Raw genomic sequence first — 17331 nt, 5'->3', positions numbered from 1 at the left:
CAATACATGATACAAAAATTTATAGAACTAAAGGAAGACATAAACAGAATAAATGGACTGAAAAATTAGTAAGAATATGGAAGATTGAACAGGACTGTCAACTAATTGACCTAATTGACATTGATAAACACTATGCTCAACAAAGTTAGTCACATGGAAAAACAAACGAACGAACATAACTTTGATCCCTACCTTAAATCAAACCTGAAGAAAGGCAAAGAATTTTTAGATATGTTCCAGTTACTATAGCTTATAACAAATCACACCAAGACTTTTTCTTTTACATAAAATTAACATAAGATTACCCTAAAATGAACAATTCAATGGCATTCAGTACATTCACAATATTATGGTACCTAGTCCCGATCTAGTTTGAAAATATTTTCATCATCCCAAAAGGAAATCATATACCCTTTCAGCAGTGACTCAATATTCCCACCTCCCACCAGCCCCTGGCAACCTGCTTTTTGTCTCTACGAATGCATCTATTCTGGGTCCTGGCATAACTCAGAGGTGCTGTGGGTTCAGTTCCAGGCCACTGCAATAAAGTGAATATCACAATGTCAGTCACACAATTTTTTTTTGTTTCTCAGCACATAAAAAAGTTATATTTATACTCTACTGTAGTCTATTTAGTGTGCAACAGCATTATGTATAAGAAAACAATTTACACATTTTAAATAAAGATATTTTATTGCCAAAAAATTCTAACAATCATCTGAACTTTTTATGAGTCATAACCATTTTGCTGGTGAAGAGCCTTGCCTTGATGTTGTAGGCTGCGGACTGATCAGGGTGGTAGCTACTGAAGGTTGAGGTGTCTGTGACAGCTTCCTAAAATGAGACAACAATGAAGTTTGCCAATGGACTAATGGAGTCAATGGACTCTTCTTTTCATGAAAAAGTTGTTCATAGTATGTGATGCTATCTGGTAGCACTGTGCACAAAGTAGACTTCTTTCAAAATTGGTGTCAGTCCTCTTAAACCCTGTCTCTGCTTTATCAACTAAGTTGATATAACATTTTAACAATGTTCACAACATCTTCACCTTGAGTAGATTCTATTTCAAGAAACCACTTTTTTCTACTCATCCATAAGAACTCCTCAACCATTCAAGTTTTATCATGAGATTGCAGCAATTCAGTCACATCCTCAGGTGCCACTTCTATTTCTAGTTCTCTTGCTACTTCAGTTACTTCAGTTACTTCTAATTCTCTTGCTACTTCAGGTACTTCAGTTACTTCCTTCGCTGAAGTCTTGGACCTTTCAGAGTCATCCATGAAAGTTGGAATTAACTTCTTCCAAACTCCTATTGTTTTGTTGTTGTCGTTGAAACAGAGTCTAGCTCTGTTGCCCAGGCTGCAGTGCAGTGGCGTGATCTAGGCTCATTGCAACCTCTGCCTCCTGGGTTCCAGTGATTCTCCTGCCTCCGCCTCCTGAGTATCTGGGACTACAGCCATGTGCCACCACGCCTGGCTAATTTTTTGTACTTTTAGTAGAGATGGGGTTTCACCATGTTAGCCAGGGTGGTCTCAATCTCCTGACCTTGTGATCTACCCACCTCAACCTCCCAAAGTGCTGTGATTACAGGCATGAGCCACTTCTCCCAGCCACAAACTCCTATTAATATAGATATTTTGATCTCCCCCAGGAATCATGAATGTTCTTAATGGCATCTAGAATGGTAAATCTTTTTAATGAAAATTTTCTAGTTACTTTGCTCCCAGATCCATCGGAGGAATCACTATCTATGGCAGCTATACCCTTATGATATGTATTTCTTAAGTAATAAGACTTGAAAGTCCAGATTACTTCTTGATTCATGGACTACGACATATATATTGTGTTAACAGACGCAAAAATATTAATCTCCTTGTACATTGCCATCAGCACTCTGGGGTGCGTTGTCAATAAGCAGTAACATTTTGAAAGGAACCTTTTCTTCTTAGCAGTAAATCTCAACATTGGGCTTAAAATGATCAGTAAACCATGCTGGAAACAGATGTACTGCCATCCAGGCTTTGCTATTTTATTTATAGAGCACAGAAAGAGTAGATAATAGCACAATTCTTAAGGTTCCCAGGATTTTTGGAATGGTACTTAAGCATTGACTTCAACTTAAAGTCACCAGCTGTGTTAGGCCCTGACAAGAGAGTCAGCCTCTCCTTTGAAACTTTGAAGCCAGTCACTGACTTCTCTCTAGCAACGAAAGTCCTAAATGGCATCTGCTTCCAGCATGAGACTGTTTTGTCTACATTGAAAATCTGTTGTTTAGTGTAGGCACTTTCATCAATTATCTTAGCTAGATCTTCTAGATCACTTGGTGTGTCTTCTCCATCAGCACTTGCTACTTCATCTTGCACTTTTATGTTATGGAGAGGCTTATTTCCTTAAATCTCAAGAACCAACCTCTGCTAGCTTGCAACTTTTCTTCTGCAGCTTCCTCAGCCTTCTGGAATTGAGGAGTTAGGACCTTGCTTTGGATTAGGCCTTGGCTTAAGGGGATGTCGTGGCTGATTTGATCTTCTATCCAGACCATTCAGAGTTTCTCCATATCAGCAACAAGGCTCTTTCACTTTCTTATCATTCTTGTGTTTACTGGAATGACACTTCTAATTTTCTTCAAGAACTTTACATTTGCACTTACAACTTGGCTAAATGTTTGGCACAAGAGGCCTAGCTTTCAGCCTACCTGTCTTTCAACATGCCTTCCTTACTAAGCTTAATCATTTCTATCTTTTGATTTAAAGTGAGAGACATGCAACTTTTCCTTTCACTTGAATGCTTAGAGGCCATCGTAGGGTTTTAAATTGGCCTAATTTCGAAATTGTTGTGTTTCAGGGAATAGGGAAGCTCAAAGTGAAGGAGAGAGGTGAGGGAATGGCCGGTCAGTGGAGCAGACGGAACACACACAGTTGTTGGTTAAGTTCACCATCTTACATGGGTGTGGCTGTGGCACCTGAAAACAATTATGATAGCAATGTCAAAGATCACTGACCACTGGTCACTATCACAGATATAATAATAATGGAAAAAATTTGAAATTTTGTGATACTTACCAAAATATTACACAGAAGCACAAAACAAGCACATGCTGTTAGAAAAATTGAGCTGATAGACTTGTTAGAAAAAAAAAAAAAAGAACAAAGTAGCTACAAAGCATAATAAAGTGAAGTGCAGTAGAATAAGGTATTCCTGTACATCATATGAGTGAAATCACAATGTAAGACCTTTTGTCTTTGACTTACTTTACTTAGCATGTTTTTGTGGTTTATCCACATTGTAGTGTGTACACTGCTCACTACTTCAGTCCTTCTCATGGCGGAATAATATTCCATTGTGTGGTTCAACCCGTCACATTCTGCTGACGGGTATTTTGTTTGTTTCTATCTTTTCACTATCTTGAATCATATTGCTATGAAGATTCATATATAAGCATTTTTATTACCTTATTTGTTATTTGGATAATAATTGATAATATGTAATATAGGTAATAATTTATATTACTGTGTAACTGATTTGCTGGGTTATATGATAATTCTCTGTGTAACTTCAAGGAGCTGCCAACTGTTTTTCAAAGAAGCTGCACCATTTCACATGCTTACCTGCAATGTACAGTATCTTTAGCAAATCTTATTTTCCTTTTCTTCCTTTCCTTTTTTTAAAAAAATTATAGCCATCCAAGTGGATGTAAAGTGGTATCTCATTGTTGTCTTGATTTGCATTTTCCTAATGGCTAAGAGTTTTGAGCATCTTTTCAAGTGCTTCTTGGCCATTTTAATACCTTCTTTGGAAAAATGTCTATTCATACCCTTAGATCATTTTTTAAGTGAGTTGTTTTTTATTTCTTTTTTATTTCTGAGTTATGAGAGATTTTGTATACTAGATACTAGATCCTTATCAGAGATATGATTTATGAATATTTTTTCCATTCGGGGAATTATATTTTTATTTTCTCAATAGTGTTATTTTAAGTACATTAGTATTTAATTTTGATGAAGCTCAATTTATCTATTTCCCTTTTTTTGCTTGTGTTTTGGTGTCATATCTAAAAAACTCTTGCCAAATCCAAGATCATAATGACTTATCTGACTTATCTCTATATTTTCTTCTAAGAGTTATAGTTTATACTTTCACATGCAGATAGTTGTTCCATTTTGAGTTAATTTTTGTATATAGTAGATGATGATTGTTCAACTCCATATTTTGCCATGTGGATATTCACTTGTCTCAGTACCAGTTTTTTGAAAATACTATTCTTTCCTCATTGAATAATCTTGTCACCCCACTGAAAATCAATTGACCATGAATATGATGGTTTACTTTTAGTCTCTCAATTCTGTTCCATGAAGCTACGTTTATCCTTTTGTGAGTACCACACACACTGTTTTGATCACTGTAGTTTTGTAATAAGTTTTAAAATTGAGAAGTATGAGTCCTCTGACTTTGTTTTTCTCTTTTTCTCTCTCAGGATTGTTTAGGCTACTCTGAGTGCCCTGAAGTTGTATATGAATTTTAGAATCAGTTGTTTAAAATATTTCTACATAAAGGCCATTTGGATTTTCTTAGGAAATACATACAATCTGTGGATCACTTTGGAGAGCATTGTGACCATAACAAGGTTTCCAATTCATAAACACGAAATGTCTTCATTTATTTAGATCCTCTTTAATTTCTTTAAAAAAGGTTTTGTAGTTTTCATTGTACAAGCATGTCCTTTGTTAAATGTATTTCAGAGTATTTTTTCCTTTAGATACCATTATAAATGGAATTGTTTCTTATTTTCCTTTTTAGATTGTCATCACTAGGGTATAGAAATAAAACTGATTTTTGTGTTTTGATCTTATATCTCAAAATTTTGCTGAACTAGTTCATTAGTTCTAACATTTATTGTGAATTCTTTAGAACTCTCTAAAGATCAAATTATGCTATCTGATATAGAGATAGTTTAACTTCCTCCTTTCCAATTTGGTTGCCTTTTATGTCTCTTTTCTTGCCTAATTGCTCCAGCTAGAATTTCAATACAAGGTTAAACAGAACTCATGAAAGCAGGAAGGCATCCTTTTCTCATTATTCATCTTAAGGGAAAGACTTTTGGTCCTGTATCATAGAGTATGGTGTTAGCTGTGAGTTTTTCCAAAATGTCTTTTATCATGTTGAGAAAGTTCTATTCCGAATTTGTTGGATATTTTTATCATGAAAGCGTGTCATTTTTTCCAGCGCTTTTTGTCCATCAATTGAGATAATCATACAGTTTTTCTTCTATTAATGTGAAGTGTTACATTTCATAATTTTCTTAAATAATCCTTGAAGTTCTAGGACAAGTACTTGGTCATGATCTGTAAACCTTTTAAAATGCTACTGGATTTAGTTTGTTATTCTTTTATTGAGGATTTTGCATCTACATTTATAAAAGATGTTGGTCTGTAATTTTCTTTTCTTGTGATGTTTTTATCTTTGTTACTGGGGCAATGCTAGCCTCTTAGAATAAATCAGAATGTGTTCCCACTTCTTCAATTTTTTTGGAGGAATTGATAAAACTTAGTGTTAATTCTTCTTTCGATGCTTGGTTGAATTTACTAGTGGAGCCGTTTTATCCTGGTCTTGTCTTTTTTGGGAGATTTCGTTACTGAGTCAAAGTCTTTGCTTATTATGGGTCTATTCTGATTTCCTTGAGTTTATTCTATTTCTTCTTGAGTCGGTATTGGTAGTTTGCATGTTTCTAGAAAATTTTCAAGTCATCCAGTTTGCTGGCATACAATTGTTTATAGTATTTTCTTATAATACTTTTAAATTTTCTTAAAATTTGTAGTAATGTCTCATTTTTATTTCTAATTTTAATAATTTGAATTTTCTTTTTCAATCAATCTAGCTAAGGATTTGTTAACTTTTAAATCTTTCTAAAAAACTAACCTTTGCTTTTGCTGATTTTCTCTATTTTTTTCTATTTCATTGATTTCTGCTTTAATCTTTACTATTTTCATCCTTTTGCTAGCTGGGGTTTAGTATGCTCTTCTTTTTCTACTTCCTTAAGGTGTAAAGTTAGGTTATCGATTTGACATCTTTCTTCTTCATTACTGGGGAAATTTACTGCTGTAAATTTCTATCAGCACTGCTTCCACTGCATACTAGAAGGTTTGGTATGTTGTTTTCATATTTTTTTTTGTCACAAAGTATTTTCTAATTTATCTTGTGATTTATTCTTTGTCTCATTCATTATAAATGAGCATGTTGTTTAATTTTCTCGTATTTGTTAATTTCCCATTTTTCTCTTTCCTTTGACTTCTAGTTTTATTCTTTTGTTGTCAGAGAATATACTTTGTATGATTTCAATCCTTTAAAATTTTTGAATTATTTTATTGCCTAACATAAGATCTCTCCTAGAGAGTGTTCCATGCGCACTTGAGAACAATGTGTGTTCTTGTTAAGCAGAATGTTCTGTATACATCTCTTAGGTCTTACCGGCTTATAGTGTTGTTCAAGTCCCTCATGTCTTCTGTCTAGTTGTTCCAGTACTGAAAGTGAGGATTTTAAAATCCCCTACTATTGTTATATGGCCCTCGAACTCTCTTTAAATTATGTCAGTTTTTGCTTCCTATATTTTAAGGCTCTGCAGCTAGGTGTTTATATGTTTATAATTATTATATCTTGATGGGTTCTCCTTTTTATCAATATATAATGCCCTTCTTTGCTTACTAAAAGGATTTTTGTCTTAAAATCTATTTTGCTTAATGTTAATTGTTACATTCAGCATAATTCACAAAGAAATATTGATTCATTATGTAAAATGGCTTAATTACTCCCTCAAATAATTAAGAGTTATTTGCCTAATTAAACCTCCTATTGGATTAATACATAATGTCCTTCTTTGTCTTGTAACTTTTAAAACATTTAAGGTCTATTTTGTTTGACGTTGATGCAGGCACCCCTTCTCTCTTTTGATTAATATTTGCATGGAATATCTTTTGATGATTATTCCTTTGTTATTCTTTCTCTTCTTTTAGTATTACCATCATATGTCAGCACATCATACATGTTGATCAAGTGAGAAAAGTTTTGACATCTCAATCAATAACTGACTGCTATTCAATGCAAATATTCATCTATTTCTTTTTGTAAATATAATGAAATTAAAACTCTTTAGGAATAGAAAGATATTTTCTTAACTAAAATATTGCCTGGAATAAATATTTATAGAATAAAATCAAAAAGTTTTCTGACTATTTTTCACATGTTTTAAAGAAAAAAGGAAAAAGATAAATATTTTAATAGTCATTAACTTCTGTGGGTAGAAAAAATAGTTTATCAATTCATTTTTTTAAACAGACATCTGTCTAAAATTTACTGAAAATAGCTACTATATATTAATCAGATTAACTTTCTGAAGAAAAAAGCAACTTCTTAGCCCATTCAATAGATTGTGAGCTTGATAGAATGTAATCTCTTCAGTGCAGAGTATTTTGTTACCTTAATCCCCATGTATCTAGAATCGTGCCAAACATGTAATTTATGCTATGTGAATGAGTGCATAAGTGCTTGAATGAATAAATGAGGATAATGTAATGATGGATTTATACTAAAATATATTCTAGCCTTTTTGTGTTATCAGTTAAAAATTGTGCACTTTCAAATAACCAAAAAATAGCACCTAAGCAATTCAAGCTGGCATAGGGACAAAGATCTGCAAGGTGACATTATATTATCAATCTTCAATAGTTGTGTGTCCTAGGTAAGATAAGTAGGGTTTGATAAAGGTTTTGCCTTATAAAATTAATATTTCCACTAGTTACCTATTGTGTGGAATGGTTGCAGATGATGAGTAGAATTTTGGCAGAAATGACAAGAAAGATATTGTCTATCAATTTTCTGTGCATGATAGTGAATGCTGATCCTTTATAACTGTTTCAAATTTGTAATCCAGATGAGAAAATTGAGGTAAATATGTTGGTTTAGGTTGAAACCAAAATTAAAATCAAGTTTTATTTATGCTTTTGCATTTAAGGGAACATTTCTCAGTTTTTTTAAATGCATTTAGCACAGAATATACAAAGAGCAATAGCGGGATATTTGTAGACTATCATAATTTTAGGGAAAAAAGAAAGTATATACATACATATATGTATAGAAAGTACAAACTACATGAATAGAAAAAATGAAGACAGAAGAACGGTGGCTGAAAAATCATGATATGAAAATATAGAAGGCAGGAGACATGTAGTAGTTATCTCATTATAATCAGTTTTCAGTATGTCATAAACTATAGTACTGGGTATATTTCCTGGCATATTTAAAATGAAAGTAGAGTACCTGGGGAGTACTTTCAGATAAGAACATTAGCATTTATTAAATTTTAGAAAACAGGGTTGAAAGTTACTTTGGTTCAAAAGAAATATATAAACAGTATCTCAAATGTTATGTGGAGGAAATGGTAAATTTAATTTTACATTCATAGACACTATTAGTGGAGGTCATATTGAGTCAGAATTTGATGATTATAATAAAGAATTGTTCAAAAATTAGCCCTCATTAATATACAGTAGGCAACTTTGTAACATAGTGTCATCAGGGAAGACTGAGGAAAAGCTGTCTGCAAGGTGCTGTGGGTGGCCTCCTGCACTAGGGCGAGCTCTGCCTCTGTGACCCCAAAGACTTTCTCCAATCTCAGATTCTGTCATATTCTTCTATACGTGTTATTACATAGTTGATACTGTTCTGTTTCTCATTTTCCCTGTGGATATTTTACAAAACATTTTTAAACAGTAGCCCTTTACTTTTAAGGTGTAGTATGACCTAAATAAGGTTTTCACTCTTTCAGAAAATTTTAGAGATGTTCTCATCCAAAGACGGTATACCAGCTTAATGACTTCCCAAATTTTTTTCCATTACTTATCAAAACAGCTTTTTAAATCACCCATCCTACTGTTTAGATCCTGATTATACCATGGCTTTAGTTGTCCTAGATTTGGTTCCCATGATAAGTTATACAAGATAAGTAGGTTCCCATGATAAGTTATACAAGATAAATTATACAAGAAAAGCTATTGTATGTCTCATATTGTCACAAGCTACAAAAACATAAAAAGAAATTGGTCTTAGTTCCTCTCAAAAGTTGCCAAGGAAAAGCTTTTGGGTATTATATTAATTAGTTCTCTATTGTACAGCATATAATTTTCCCAAAACTCAGTGGCTGAAAACAGCAACAATTTTTGCTTGCTCATGATTCTGTACGTAGACTGGCTGGTTCTTCTGCTGGCCTCACCTGACATGCCCACGTGGTGCAGTCGGTGGATAGGTCATCAGGTGCTGGGCTCAGCTGGGGTGATGGGAGAGTGGGCTGTGTCTGGTGGGTATCTGGGGATATTGACTAGGGCTTAAAAAAAAAACAAAACCTGTGTTCTTATTTTGTAAATTAGAAAGAAAAAAGAGAGACCTTGATAGCATATAGTGATTAACGGAAAATGAGGTAGTGCCTTGATACAGATTGCAGATTAAAGAAATTATTCAGATTAACAAAAGTGTCAAAGTTTTGAAGAATCTGATACAAATATTGTTTTCTCTCCTCTGTCATCTGAACTTCTCTCTCTTGAACCTAGATTTCTCCATAGGCTTCACCTGGGGAATGGTCAGTGAGGTAGCAGTCATGGGACTGGAAGTGTTTTCTAGATTGATTATGGTTACTATGTCTACTCTCTGCTACTAGCACACTGGTGTGTTAATTTCAGTTTATATCCCTGTCCCAGGGCCCCTTAAATCAAGAAGCTCAGATGAGGCAGCTGCATTCATTTTTAATTTTTAATTTCCAGGCTTACTTAAATTACAGAAATAATATTTATTTATTTTGACAATTTAAAATATACAGACCTGTAGAAAGAGAAATAGTCTCCTTCACTTTTCTCCCTCAAATGCTACTACCCTAGAAATAGTATGCATCTTTGTATGTTCTTTTCTTTGTACACATTAACAGATATGATATGAATGGGTTGGTTTGCTGTATAAAAATGGCCTTAAACTGTACATAGTCTTAATCAATGTGTTTTTATTATTTTAAAATGAAATGTCTGGCTTTAATTATTAAAAGGAAAAATAAGAGATGTTGGCAAGGATGCAGAGAAAAGGGGACTCAGGGTACTCTTTTTATTTTTATTTTTTTGACATGGAGTCTCACTCTGTCACGCAGGCTAGAGTGCAGTGGCACAGTCTCAGCTCACTGCAACCTCTGCCTTCCACGTTCAAGCAGTTCTCCTACCTCAGCCTCCTGCACAGCTGGGACTACAGGCGCCTGCTGCCATGCCCAGCTAATTTTTGTAGTTATTTTAGCAGAAACGGGGTTTTACCATGTTGGCCAGGCTGGTCTCAAACTCTTGACCTTGTGATTTGCCTGCTTCTGCTTCCCAAAGTGCTGGGATTACAGGCATGAGTCACTGCGCCTGACTAAAAAGGAACTCTTATACACTGTTAGTGGGAAGATAAACTAGTATAGTAACTATGGAGAACAGTATGAAGAGCTCTCAAAAAACTTTAAAATAGAACCGCCATTCAATCCAGTAATCCCATTACTGGATATCTACCCAAAAGAAAAGCAAACAATACATCCAAAAGGTACCTGCACTCACAGGTCTATTGCAGCACTATTCACAATAGAAAAAATGTGGAATCAACTTAAGGGTCCATCAGTGGATAAATGGATAAAGAAAATGTAGTATGTGTACACAGTGAAATACTATTTGGTCATTAAAAACAAGAATGAAATCATGTCATTCTCAGCAACGTGGTGAAACTGGAAGTTATTATCGTAAGTGAAATAAGTCAGGCACAAAAAAACAAATATTGCATGCCATCACTTATATGTGGGGCCTAATAAAGCTGATTACCTGGAGGTAAGGGATTGAAAGATAGATAACAGAGACCGGGAAGGGTGATTGGGAGTGGGGGGAAATGAGAAAAGTGGGCTAAAGGGCAGTATAAGCGTACAGTAAGATAAAAGGAATAAATTCAGCGTTTGATGGAAGAGTAAGATGACTATAGTTAACACAAGTATACTTTCAGTGGATGCACATTCTAAGTGTTGGTTAAATATGTATTCTATGTTGATGTTATGATTAATTAACATTGTTTACAGTTAAGCCATACAGTGACTTGATCACTATGTGTTGCATACATGTAACAAAATTTCATATATACCTTATATATTTGTTCAAATACCAATAAAAAATAAAATGTACTGTGGAAGTATCTTTATGGTAAAATACTTAGATTTAACTTGACTTTTAAAATAAGTGTATACAGTGTGAATGTGAGATAATTTTTTCAACCATTCCTTCATTGAAGGACATTTAGATTATTAACAGGATTTTGCAACCACAAACTATTTGCTGAAATAAATGAAGTCTTGTACTTTCCGTGAAAATAAACAACTTTGTACATAGGTACATGAATACAGGTGCTTTTATTTCTTTTTGATGAGTTTACCAGACGTAAGATTGCTGGGTCACAGGGTCAGTGCACTTTTCATCATAATAGATATTGCCAGGTTACTTTATATAAAGGCGACAGAATGATATATTTCATTAGTTGGTGATTACTTCCTATGTCCTTATCATATAAATACTTTTTAAAAATTTATTTTATTTTTATCAAAACTTAATGGCACATGGTTCAAAAAAGCTTAAGTAATACTATGAGGTAGTAGTGTCCTTTTTTCTGCCCAACTCGGCTCCTAACCTGCAATCACTTTCACTTCTTTTAGATGTTGCTTCTGGTTCCTAAATCTACACAATCAAACAAAAGGCTCTCTTCCTTTTTAAATCTGAGGCATTATCCCTTGATCTCTTTCATACCTTGTACCCCAACCTCTAACCCCCATCTCATTCTGGTTGTATAGTAATGCACTTATTTCAAATGTTGATTAAATATGTACTCTACGTTGGTGTTATTATGATTGATTAATTAACATTGTTCACGGTTAAGCCATACGATGTCCAACTATTTTTTTTCTAGAATTGATAGTTCTCTTGCTTTTCTGTTTGTTTTGTTTACTATGTACCCATCACTAATGCTTTGCCAAACCCTGCCCAAAGAGTTAAACCTCAGTATGATCAGACACCACAAGTAATCTTAACTTCTATTTTATAGTTATTCTTTATTTTAAAAATTTTAGAGACTTCTCTTCTGAAGCCCTCTGCCCTCTTGCTCCATGCTTGACTCCTTGGTTTCTAGACTTTCTCTCAGCTGTCTTTTGAGAATGTGTTTCACTACCTTCTTGAGAATTCCCTGTTCCTTTTTCTTATTGGGGGGTGGAGGTCACCTGTTGCCTGAAATCCAAGTCTTACCATTTTTTTATTTACTTGCTCATTTTGGTAGAAAACCTCTACTAGGAGCTTTCTGAAAAAGGATCCTTTTCCAAGATAAGTTTTTCAGTTCTTCAAAGTATCCTCATTGGTTCCTCAGTTGGGTATATAGTTCTAAGAAGTACTCTGTAGTGGGAATTTGGAAGGAATTGCTTCTCTGTCTTCTTAGGACAAGCATTGCCATTGAGAAGTCTGGTATCAAGTTGATTTGATATTTTTGCCCCTGAAAAGTTTTACAATGTTTTCTTATATTGGCACTGTTAAAACAGTTTTTTGAAAATGTGCCTTGACTTGTGCTGGACATTTAATGGGCCCTTTAAAACTGAAAAGCAATTAAGTTCTTATATTATTATTACATTGACATTGTTCTCCTGGATAGAAGCTTTAAATTTAAATAATGTGATGTGTTGATTTTCATGGAATCCCTCTGTTCAGAGACTTAGGTTTCAGTTTTCTTTGCCTTGCAAAATCCAGTTACCACTCATCCATCCATTTAGCATCTTCTCTCAAAATATATTGCTATGTCTCACCTAATGATGTCTTCTCTGTTAGTTCAACTAATTCTTTGAAGAAAAAAAAATCCCTTCACTGTAATGTCATTTTAGTGGGAATTTGGGAGGACATGAGGATAAATACATATATTTAGCCTTCTATGAATGCACTAAAAATATTTATTAAATAATTACCAGTTGCTGTTAAGGGAGTTAGTGTTTTTTAAAGCTGTTGACATAATACAAAATACACTTTACTTGTGTGTTTCTCCCTGTGTTATAGAAATGATTAGTTTTAAGTCAATACCTGAATTTTCTTTTTTCTATAAACTCCACCACACTTCCCTTTACCTTTACAGTTGAAGTATTTTCTTTAAACCTGGCTTCATATCTTCCCCTCTGTTTTCTCACAAGAAAACCATCTGCAAGATAAACATTTTTTATTCTGTACTTTGATCTCGGTACAATCTTTCACATAATGATGAATAGTTTGTGTCATTACATAGCATGCTTATGAAATTACCATTTTTTTTAAACATAGTGCCAAGGTCAGTAGAGCATCCAAAGTGGAACTGGAGGACTAAACCACAAAGCCGTGATTTTGATGAATTGAATCACATCCTTCAAGAGAGCAAGAAGCTGGGGAAAGCCCTTGAGAATCTCTCTCGAAGTAAGTTCATTTACTTGATTATAATTGAAACTCCTAACCGATATTAAAGCAGAAGCATTCATTACTCATGCCAATAACCCATTTCCGACATCCTCATTCTAATTCTGCGAGAGGCTGAGGAGTTCTAAGGGCATGAGATTGGAAAGGAACTTGATTTTGTATATTATACCGATTCTTGGGTAGACTGATCACATGGAGTAGAAAGAGCTGTACAACCCCTCAAAGCTGTTTGCCTGCAACATTTCCATGTGGTTTCTGTTATCCGGATTAAATGTGCACCTAATGGTAGCTTCTTCATTCTTTTCTTTGGAAACATACTTTTTTGCATCTTTCTAATTAATAAACATATCCATTGCCTCTGTGAGTTTTTGATGTCTCTAAACTTCTTAAGGATGGTAACTGGACCAAATTCTTCTTAGAATCTTTTCAGAGCCTAGCACAATGCCTAGTGATTTTTTTTTTTTAAGGAAAGCAACATCTCTGTAATCTTGAGGGCCTAGGTTATGGTTTTGCTCTGCCATCTATTACATAAATAATCTCAGATAAATCATTTAACCTCCATGAGTCTTGGTTCGCTCATCTCCAAAGCAGAAAGACATGATTGTGCCTCCTTCTTCTGGTAGATGTGAAAGTTTAAAAATGATACATTTCAAGTAAAACATTTTAAATAACTGTTGTCATAAGAATAGGCAATTAAATGATTATTTTGATTTAATTAATGCATTTATATGTGCAGCCATACATATATACTTTATGGTTTTAGTGGTGAGTTAAAAGTATTCCTGCATTTCTTTGGTTCCCTTAAGTTTTTTCTTAATTTTAAAAATTAGGCACCTTTAGAAGCACATTAATGCCATGGCCTCACCAAAATTTTCTTTTGTTACCATTGAATACTAAAGATTTTTCAGTGGAAAGTAGTTAGAACACTAGCAAATTCTAATGGATTATATTTTAGGATCTCTAAAATTTAATCCAAGTAAAATGTTTATTTTAGTAGCAGAGTTTTACTAATTTCATGATTTTTATCTAAAGTAAACATTGTCATGGTATATTTTGAAAGAGGTTTATATATATATACTAATTACAATTATACATTTTTACATTTGGTGTTTTATATATGTTTGTGTGTGTGTACAGCTTTAGTTTTTTCATACCTCTTCATTCATAGCTCATTAGAGCTTTCTTCCAGTTTTTGTGCAGTGAACCCTTTTCAGAAGTTAAGCTGCCTTATCACAGGATCTTATGTCTTGCCATTAATAAAAACCCTGTAGATGGGATTCAAGAAAACTCCATGTTTGGTTAAATTTACTGTTGTAGAAAATAACAGTAAAGTAAGTTTTCAGCTTATTATTATATTATGTTCGTGAAAAGAGCCTGATCCTCTTCATATGACAAAGACACGTATTCATATTCATGAATCTTAACCTTTGGGGCAGAGCTTTGGGGCTCTTTATAGCCTCTAAATTTACCTAACAATGTGAACTAGAAGAAGGATGATTGAAGAATGTGCCTGACCATTATAAAGACTTTCAAATACACAATTTATCATCTTTGTCCTTTAAAGTGTGACACCTGCGTATCAAATGCTTGTTATACTGTTAACGTGTAAGACAGCATTTGCTCCATTCCCCTAAATTTTTAATATAGGGATTTGACTGCATTTCAATTATGTAGTTGCCCACATTTGTAGCAGAAGTGTCAGAGCTCCTGTGGACCCAGAAAACCTGACTGTGGCCTTCTAGGTTGTCTTACCTGATTGGGGATGCTATGGCAAAATACTGTAGCCTGGGTGACTTATCAACAATAGAAATTTGTTTCTTATAGTTCTGGAGGGTGGGCAGTCTAAAAATCCAGGTGCTGGTACCTTTGGTATCTGATGAGGACCTGTTTCTTGGTTCCATAGATTGTATAGCCTAGCTGTGTTCTCACATGGTGGAAGGGACAAGGCAGCTCTTAGAGGCCTCTTTTTAGAAGGGCAGTAATCTCAATCATGAAAAAGGAGCCCTCACATCCTAATCATCTCCCAGGCTCCACCTCCTGACAACATTACATTGTGGATTAGAGTTTAGCTTATGAATTTTGGGAGAACACCAACACTCAGATCATAACACAGGTGAAGCCTCGCAACTGAGTCCTATGATCAGAAGCTAGTGGGGGCCATGATTAATACCTGCAGGCCAGCCTGGAAAAACAATAAAGACCATCCTTGGTCATCAGAGTAGAAGAGGTACAGATATAGGACATTACTCTTGGGATAAAATCAGGGCCAGAAAAGCTATCAGGGGACTCCACAGTGAGACCAGAGCGAAGTGTCGTAGTCAACTCCTATAGATATGGTAGAGGGTTGCTTTTGGCTTCACTTAATGGTTTTAAGACATGCTATTTTTTTAGGGTATTCTGGTGGCATTTATGTGAGTTCAGAGGATGGTTGGTTACATAGGGAAGAATTGTTCTTTTTTTGAATATTTTTCAAAAAAAATGATACTTCCTTGGAATGACTTGAGTTTCTATGATTTTCTGGATCTGAGATTTAATATTGAGTTGTCTGAGGCACAACATGTTTACTACCAAGTTATCAATATGCCAGCCCTGGTCAGTATACATGAATTCAAATGCAGCTTTACTGATTGCTGATGTTTATCAGTCTGGTTGCCCAGAATTTAGCTATATTAGTGGCAGTCCTACTTCCTCCCTCTTGAACCAGGATGTAATTTATTTTTATTTGACTCTTATAATAGTTTCAGCTTGTTAACTCTTTTTCAAACTTGATAGTAACTTTATTATCCATAGTTTTATTTACTAGGCAGGCATAGGGGATGGGATTTTCCTCCAGGTGTGGTCATAAGGAGTACTCCATGTCTTGATATTATGGACCTTTCCCTCCAGTGGCATAGCCATTGATGCAAAAGATTGAAAGTTTTTAGTGATCTAATTTTAATGTAGTTACTGATGAGAATTCACTTTATCTTAGTTGTACAGTCTGAAAAAATCCTACATATTTTAGAAGTATTTTTAGTTGAGATTGACAGCAAATAATCATTTACATCTCTCAAAATGGTAGTTATTTCAGCTCATTTACTGTCAACTTTTAGAGACTTAAGTAAACACACACACGCACGCACGCACACACACACACACACACACACACACACACGACTCAAATTTAACACCAGGGAAGGCTAGATAGTCTCTTCAGTTTGCAAACATGATTTCGGTTTCAGTAACAACTGTACCATGCTCTTTTTGTGGCTTTTTTTCAAACCTTTCAATGTAACATTTTATCTTAAAGTCAGCTATAAATTGTGACAATCTTCATGGTATTGCTCTCTTGTAAAGGCAAGCGTGTTAGAATGACTCACAGCAGCTTGTATTGCCACACAGTTACAATGAGCTAAGCATCGTGGGTTTTCGGGGCCTTGATCCCTGACTTTGTAGCATTTCTGTACTTTCTTCAAACATTACCTTTTTCTTCCCAGGAGCTTGGACTCTTACCTGTTCTTTCAAGTGTTTGCCCCCATCTCAACAATCATTGACTGCTTCTTCTTTGAGGCCATGATGGGGTAGCTGTCTGATTCTTTATCTTCCTTTAAAGGGCACACCTGATTAGGTCAGGGCCATATAGGTTAATCCCAGTTCTGATTTATTCAAAGTCTACTGGTTACTATTATATTCAAGGTTGTGATAGCCCTTCATGCTCAGGAGGCTCACTCAGAGACTCAAAGGGGAAAAGATGCCACAAAAGTGGATCTTGAGGCCATCTTAAAATTCTGCCTGCCATAGATATTATTATTGCTGTTGCTATTTATTCACCTGTAGTATGCTC

At 34.6% G+C, this 17331-nt stretch overlaps 1 protein-coding gene across 4 annotated transcripts in view; it reads left to right on the top strand.

The window, feature by feature from the left end:
* Positions 1-17331, top strand: part of CUNH8orf34 (chromosome unknown C8orf34 homolog) — a 440182-nt gene that overhangs the window by 108330 nt on the left and 314521 nt on the right. For 3 of the 4 annotated variants that reach the window (XM_017544823.2, XM_017544830.2, XM_017544819.2), the window contains exon 4: positions 13380-13508. The exons of the other annotated variant lie outside the window; for it this stretch is intronic. In XM_017544823.2, coding sequence (XP_017400312.1) covers positions 13380-13508 — 129 coding nt within the window. The remainder of the gene's footprint in view (positions 1-13379; positions 13509-17331) is intronic. 4 annotated transcript variants of the gene reach the window in all.

This window comes from Cebus imitator, unplaced genomic scaffold, assembly GCF_001604975.1.
Source record: "Cebus imitator isolate Cc_AM_T3 unplaced genomic scaffold, Cebus_imitator-1.0 Scaffold9, whole genome shotgun sequence".
Lineage (NCBI taxonomy): Eukaryota > Metazoa > Chordata > Mammalia > Primates > Cebidae > Cebus > Cebus imitator.
The sequence above is the reverse complement of the archived record's forward strand: the minus strand, read 5'-3'. Positions and strand labels throughout refer to the sequence as shown.